The sequence below is a fragment of the Buceros rhinoceros genome, unplaced genomic scaffold, assembly GCF_000710305.1.
Source record: "Buceros rhinoceros silvestris isolate BGI_N320 unplaced genomic scaffold, ASM71030v1 scaffold10655, whole genome shotgun sequence".
Classification (NCBI taxonomy): Eukaryota; Metazoa; Chordata; class Aves; order Bucerotiformes; family Bucerotidae; genus Buceros; species Buceros rhinoceros.
Window position 1 is genome coordinate 79,432 of NW_010412304.1, and position 7,775 is coordinate 87,206.

The following is a 7,775-nucleotide window of genomic DNA, read 5'->3' on the forward strand; positions in this document are numbered from 1 at the left end:
TTCTGAGAATTGTAAACTATCTCATTCATTTGAATAGATTTAGATTAGGAAAACACAGATGATGATACCATCAAGTATAGTAAGTTCAAGAAGCACAGTTTTAACAACCTTTGGAATATCCTCTCATCAATCTGTGTCTTGTTTTTCTAAAACATTAATTAGCTTGCTGGTGATTTTAAAGCAATGCTGATATAAAATAAAAACTAAAAAAGAAACAAATTTAAATTATGAAATTATGTGTTATATGATTATGACTAGGGTCTTAACCAGTGTAATCCCATATACAATCATACTTTCAGAATTTTCTAGAAGTTCTGATCTTATTTGTCTTTATCAGTTTAATTATCATATTTAATTTATTTCCAATAAGCAAAGATATTTAAAAGACCAGCTTCAAGAAAATTAGAATCTAATGGAGAAATTTGAACTTTTCATCTCTATCTTGTAGCTACTATAGGCATAGATAAACATTTATCTTATCTGAAATAAATTCTCATTATATAGGCAAATTAAGGTCTACAACTGCACTTTGATTTTTAAAACCAAAAAACACTACTATTATTATGTAATTTAACCTCCTGTATAACACTAACCAGGTTTTTGTCTAGAGTTTTCCTTGATTCACCAAATTTAAGCTAAACTAAAACATATCTCTTGGAATAAAGTCTCTATTTAAAGCCCTTAAGTGATAGAGAATTTATCACAAGTTTTGGTTATCTGTTCAGTGGATAATTACTCAATGATTTCATTTTAATTTGAACTTCGCTAACTTCAATTTTCCAACATGTAATGTCGGGGTTTTTTTCTGCTAGAATAGATCTTTCTGCTACTAGTGTTTGTCTTCTTACAGGTAATTACAGAACATGATCAAGCTATTTCTTAAGATTATCTCTGATACATTGCATAAATTGGGCTCCATTTTGTCACTCAGTGTTAAGAGTATAATGAGACAATTCTTTTAGGAATCTTTCAATGCCAATCCAGGCAAACATGAAACAATTTGTTTTCATCAAATCTGAGTGAAAATTAAATGATTGCATATGTAAACGAGTATGAATTTCTCACACCTTGTGAGAAATTGTAATGGATTTTAATGGCAATCAGTGGTATTTAACACAGAAACGCTATTACTTTTGTAAAGGGAAGGATGAAGGATTTACACCCCAAAATAAAAGGCAAAGTAAGTATTGTGGAGGAAAGAAACAACTGATAAAGAATTTGGGTGATAAAAAAAAAAACAGCTTTAAGTATAAGTTGTTTCTGAACAGAAATGTAAGAAGATCATCTGAATGCTTAAGACCTTTTAATTGACAGTGGAAAAAGTCAAGTACTTCTCAAATATTTCCATCTGCTAAAGTGACAGAAAATGATAAATAAAAGGATGTATGTGCATCATCTTGGCATACATTATTTGAGTTAATTTATTTTAGAGAATTTAAAATTTTATTTTAATTTCTTTTCAGAGAGGAGCTAAACAAGTGATAAAGTTATTACTATGATATGGAGTGATACGGAAGTTTACGTACCTCATAGAAAAGTCTTGTTTAACCGTTAGATTAAAAAATATTTTTTCCCTCTGGAATAACTTCTTTCAGAACACAAGCATTCTTGCCAGAGTTTGCAGTTTATATGAATAACACACGTAGATGCTGTTTCTTAATATAAATGTCTTTTCTGTAATTTGTTGTTGTTCTGCCTCTATGCTGCAACCTATGCGCCACTTTATCTTTATTGCTATTCAAAGTTCTCTGACATAGAAGATAATCTTACTGGCAGAACTGAAATACGTTCTATTTTCTCTCTTCATGTTTTCAGGTACATTTCTTTCAAAATACTTTCAATAGAAACACCTTTATAAAATAAAGGTATTAATCCTTGTCCTACTTACGTATCTTAAAATATAAATGTCCCATCTGTTGATTTTGCTTAGGTTATATAAAACAAGGGGATTATTGACTGGTGCTCCTCTTTTCTTCTGTCATGTAAATTCCCCTCAATTCAGAGATTACTGATCTGAATGACACTAATACCTCCTTAGGGTTCACTGCAGCCTAGAGTGTTGATGCTGTTGCCACATAGGGCAAAAAGTCTACCTGCTAATAATCTTTAAGAGTCACTGCCTGGAGGCAAAAGTTACTGAACCTTGTTAAGGAAAAGATCCTCTTAATTAACTATCCCTATTATACCTACAAGCATCTATATAACAGAGTGTTTGGATTGTTAGGATTGAGAAAAAATACAGAGGAAAGGAAGTGAGCTCAAAAAAAACCCTCTTTTCTCACTGATTTGGGGTTTGTTTTCCTTTTTTACAGATATAAACCCTTAGAAATACATCATTTAAAGAGAAAACATACGAAGGAAGTACATTCAGAAACAAGCCACGTTACAAACTCAGTTAGACATTCATTATACAGGCTTGAAAAGATTCATTCGTGCCAGGATTCAAGATGGATTTTTTTGTTTTTCCTCAGAAAACAAAGACCACCACTTTTCAACTCAGCTTTTTTTTTTTTTTTTGACCTGAAATTGGAAGCAATGCTACAAAGGGACCACAAAATGTGATAGTTCTTGGAATTATCAATCATGATGTACAGCAAGGAAAAATATTTCCGACCATGGACTGCATCCTGAAATTTAAATTCCTTTTTTTTTCTTAAATTCTTAGTGCAATCACATAAAAAGAACTAGCTCCTAAAAATAGATGCCATTTAAAATAGGCAGAGATTTTACAACAAATCTCTGTCACCCTTTGGGAAACAATACAGATAACTAAAATTCCAAAGCAGGTTGACAGAGAGGAGAAGTTTTTGACAGACTCCAACTGTCTTTCAGGTTACTGTAATCAGACACTGAGTGATACATTGATAAAATTACCCTGTTCTTTGACCAGGATCATTTTCAAAAATTATGTAGTAATAAAAATCACACTGATGCTTTCATGATCTTATAACTGTGAACTTCAAACAAGTCATTTTCTTCTAGTCAAAGCCTACCCATTTTCCTTGTCTGCAGCTCTGGAGACCTTTGCCCAGTGTTCTTGACTGTCTAAGTCATTATCAGACTTTTATGCTGGCTTGCTTCTTTCTGTTCAGAATTTTTTCTTCCTTTCTCTGAGCAACTCTTAGAAGCCAAAACCTCACAGCCTTCTAGAGCAAACATGATACATAATTCTATGACACTAAGAAATCAGGATTTAAAAATTAATAATTTCCCTAGAAAACTTGCCAGATATTTCTATGGTTTGTCAATATTTATATATTTATTTTTAATAAGTATGTTAGGAAGATTTTTTGCTTTAAAAAGATGGGTTAATGCTTCTTCTCTTTACCTAACATCTGGTGGTTCAAGGCTTGTTTTCACTTTACACAAAGCCTACAGCAAAGGGATGTGGTGATGCTTTTTCACTGAGTTTGAGGCTTTTGTAATTTAGATCTGGCATAAAAAAAAAGTCCTAGGGATGGAGGTTGTTAACACACCAACTGAATACCCCATCTCTTATTTTCTTTTTCTTCATAAATCAGCTATTCTGACCTCTTAATAAAAACCCAGTCTTACGCGAGTTTCATTTAGCTCCATCAGGTCCTCCTTTAAATTACGGTAGTGGTAATGGAAAAATGTTTTTAGCACTATGTGATTTTCAGTATCAGTTAACTCAGATTCTTCCCATACTAGTACAACTCTCATACACATGCGTATTTTAATTTTATGTCTGATGAGCTAATATAGTGATACACTGCTTTTCTTATTTTTAAATAAAATTATGCTTGTGTAGTTATTTTAGTATATTTTGTCTCTCATCCTGAATAGAGAATGTACTGAAGGGAGCTGCTTTTTATCCAGAGCCCTGCAGAAACTGATCTGGATTGTTTTGAAGCTTGGAAACAGATCCTGTGAAATAAACCCCACAATTTTTTTAGGCTGTACTTTAGTAGAGTTACCCCTCACTAACGCTGTACAAAAAGGGCAGTGTCAACCCTCTGAACTTGTCTGAAGAAAAAACAAAAAAATAAAACCCAAATATTAAAAGGCAAATCTCTGTAGTTAAAATAGAAATACTTTCTATTCTGAATTGGTGCTGCTAAAATAAGCTCAGTTTTGCAGCTAAAATGAAATGGCAAAATGATTTAATCCCATAGTACACGAAAGGAGCGTCAGCAATTAATCCAGACTGAAAAGGTCTGTTAGTGAAGGAATGCCTGGCTGAAACTTACTCTCAAAGGCTTTACAATGGAAACAGTAATTTATTTAGGCAATCTCTTGACAAAATACAAAAGGAATAAACTGATAATGGATTGGCATTTCAGGGAAACCAGACGCTTTTAATAAAACTGCTGTGGACCACCCTCCTCCTCCTAAATATTGAACTCTCTGAGATGTAACCTTCCAGTAACCTTCCTGGGGTGCGTAGCAGTGCAATTCACCGGGACATCCATTCTTCTCTTTTTCAGGCTCCTGCTCACATGGCTATCGGCCATGTCAGAATGGAAAGTGTTACAGACCAGAACAAAGCTGTGATTTTGAAGACAACTGCGGGGATAATACAGATGAGAGTGAATGCGGAACTTCCTGCACTTTTGAGAACGGCAGATGCGGCTGGCAAAATTCCCTGTCAGACAATTTTAACTGGGTGCTAGGGGTCAGCATGCCTCAAAGTCTCAGACCTCCCAGGGACCACACGCTTGGAAATAGAACTGGTATGTTAGTTCACAACCAAGATGTAATTGCTGTCTTGGATCTTCTCATACCTCCATTCACAGGAACAGGGGGGTTCTAACATGTCTAATCAGGGTGTTATTTTTAATGAATTAGATCTATAACAATATCAAATTATTAATTACCATTGTAAAATGACTTTTAGTTAGGAAAATAATTCTCAGTTGTTTCTTCTTTAAGTATTGCTATAGGAGTTAAACATGATAATTTGTTACTTGTCACGAGAGAGGCATTTGGTCTGGCTGCAGCTTGCAAGGGTGAGTTAGCTCAGCTCTGAGCTCCACCAAGTCCTGCTCCAGAGCTTGAGGTCATTTACAGGAATCTTAAAGTTACCCATCATGAGTACTATAGCATTCAGTGATCGGTCCTTGTACAAAGATGAATTTCAGCACTCCTAAACCTACAGCTCTTGAGCTTACAACTAGCAACTGCTTAATTCTAACTGCCCTATTAGCACCTCCATTTTCAACATTAAAACGTTGAAAATTTGCATATGATTATAGTTACCTAATTCTGGTTGTATTTCAGTGATTTGTCCTGTTATCCCTAGCCAAGCTTGAATAGCTGTGATCAGTCCACTGTCCCACAGTGCTGGTCCCAGTCATTCAGTGTCCCTTGTCTGCCACTTCAGTCAGTCAAGTTTCCTTCCAAAGACTGAAAGTTTTTTGGGTTGGGTTGCTTTAGTTTGTTTTCATCAGAACAGAGGTCATTTGCCTAATAATAATAAGGCGTTAACAAACATCAATCAACATGCCCAAAACTCAGCCTAGTCTAGTTACATCTTCCTAGCAGACATTGATGCCATAATAATAGCACGCTTTTGATATCTCATAGTGTTTATGTACATGGTTTTTTTTAACACTAAAAATAGCAGATGTAGAGAAAAAAGTTCCTTTGTATTTTCTAATTTTATATTTTTAAAAAAGATTATCATGAATATATCACTGTACTAGTTAAATATATTTTTGTCAGAGAAAAGGCAAATTTATAATCTCATAAAATTATGGCAAAAATCTATGGTTGTAACTTAGCCAGAGAAGTGTTAAAGTTAGAATGAACCCATTTCGCCCCATCTCCAATGAAGTTATACTTTTTTCTCTAATTCATATACAAACTTTAGTAGACGAGTGATCATAATTTAATACTGTGTAATTTATACTACATTTATGTTTATGTGAACTACATGTTCGGTTTTTGTACAAAGGAGTAAAATGAACTTGAAAACTTGCATAATTTATTATACTTCTTAAAAATAAAAATGGAACACTCAAGGACCATATCAGTTTTGGAAAATATTAACTGTAGGCATCTATTTTTGCGGTTTCCTCTGACTAAATAATTTAAATGCAAGTTAATATTCATACATTAAAGACTATAGATGGCCAAAGGTAATATGAATCATTAGGAAAACCTAATGATTTATAAATGTACGAAGATTTTTTGCTGTTTCATGAGTTTTTGTATAGTGTGACTTGCTATTTTGAAAGTTATCTTTCAGACAACTTCATCCTTGAATTTACCACAGCGTGACTATCATATGATGTATTGTCAAAATAGCAACTAATGCTGTTGGGCAAGGACATGTAATGAGAGTAGCTGAGAAACATGGAAATATTCTTGCTTTTCTACACAGGTCTATCCAAAAGGGCTGCACCCCATTTATTCCTGGTATAACAAGTACAAAAGGATGTGATCTGGTAATTTTTTACCCTAAGCCGAGCTTCACTAGTGAGGGGAAGTATACTTCTTAGGCCTCTGCGTTTATTTTGCTGAGTTTTGGAATCTAATTTGAAGGTCCAAAACAACTTTTCAGTAATACAACATTTAATTTCAGGACATTTCCTGTATCTTGAGGCCACTGCAATAGGTCTAAAAAATGGAAAAGCTCATGTGAAGAGTTCTAGATGGAAAGAATCAAGCAGGACTTGTGTGATGAGCTTCTGGTACTTCAAGTCATCGAAAGCCATGGGACATATTCAGGTTCTGATTAAGGTAAAAAAACCCGAACTTTTTCTTTTTAATATCTGATATTCATCAGGGTATATGTGCTCCAGCAGAGTATTTCGTCACTCTGACATTCTGTTGTTCACCTTGTAGACTGGAACAGCTCCCACACACTTTCTAGTTCAGCACCAGTTTTTACTATTCTGTTGTCTTAAAAATGCTTTTACTGTTTCTTTTCCAAAAGACATTTCTCTGAAAAGCCATAGAAAATATTTTTAAAACCTCTTTCCCCCTTCCTTCTTCACACATAGTACCTTTCCTTTGATACTCTCCATGTGAGAGCTATTTTCATATTTTGCTGCCATCCTTATTGGTAGCTAACAGCATACAACCTCGTCGTTCTGATGGGATGACATCCATCAAAAAATGAATTAGCAACCTGCAGAAAGTGAGAATAAAATGCAAAAATGTATTTTTATGTAGACAGGTACAGAATTTATAATTAATTTTTTTTAGAAGTGGTGTTATCTTCTTTAAATATGGGATGACCAAAAATTTTAGAAAACTATTTCATTGTTCAGTTACAAGTGAAAACTGATACTTTCCTTGAAAACTGGCTGTTCTGTTTATTGTTTGTAATAAAGAAAAAGGATTAAATGCTTGTAAAATTTTTAAATCATAGTATGATTCAGAGTAAAATGTAGTAATTAATGATCAGTGTAGCAAAAACCTGTATTTCACCTCCCTGTGGATGCCATTGAACTTTTTAATGGTGTTCCAGTACAGTGACCAAATCCACCACTTCTAGATGCAGTAGAAACCTTTGCAAATGGCAGTTTGTGTACTAGTAGTAACCTATACCTGTTCTGGCTGGGAGTTCTGGCTATTTTAGTATAAATTGTGGTGTAATTTATTTGCCACATAACTGTTAACTTCATCAATATCTCTAATAAGATCTTGGGGCAGAAATTATTTTGCTGAACTGCGTTAAAATTTCTGTTTCATTTCCAGTGCATATGTTGACTACCTTTTAATGATAAATCGCATTTTGTCCTTGAAAATAAATTGGTCAGAATTGTTTCTCAAATGTTCTGGATATTTTAAGAACAACTCAAAAA

General features: G+C 33.9%; 1 protein-coding gene across 1 annotated transcript in view; it reads left to right on the forward strand.

The window, feature by feature from the left end:
• The window catches only part of MALRD1 (MAM and LDL receptor class A domain containing 1), a gene marked incomplete at its 5' end in the record, with an annotated part of 84,107 nt that extends 77,366 nt beyond the window's left edge, over window positions 1-6,741 (forward strand). The window contains 2 exons of the mRNA XM_010136341.1: window positions 4,449-4,694; window positions 6,548-6,741. Of these exons, the coding sequence (XP_010134643.1) occupies window positions 4,449-4,694; window positions 6,548-6,741 (440 nt within the window). The remainder of the gene's footprint in view (window positions 1-4,448; window positions 4,695-6,547) is intronic.
• Between the last annotated feature and the right edge of the window lie 1,034 nt (window positions 6,742-7,775).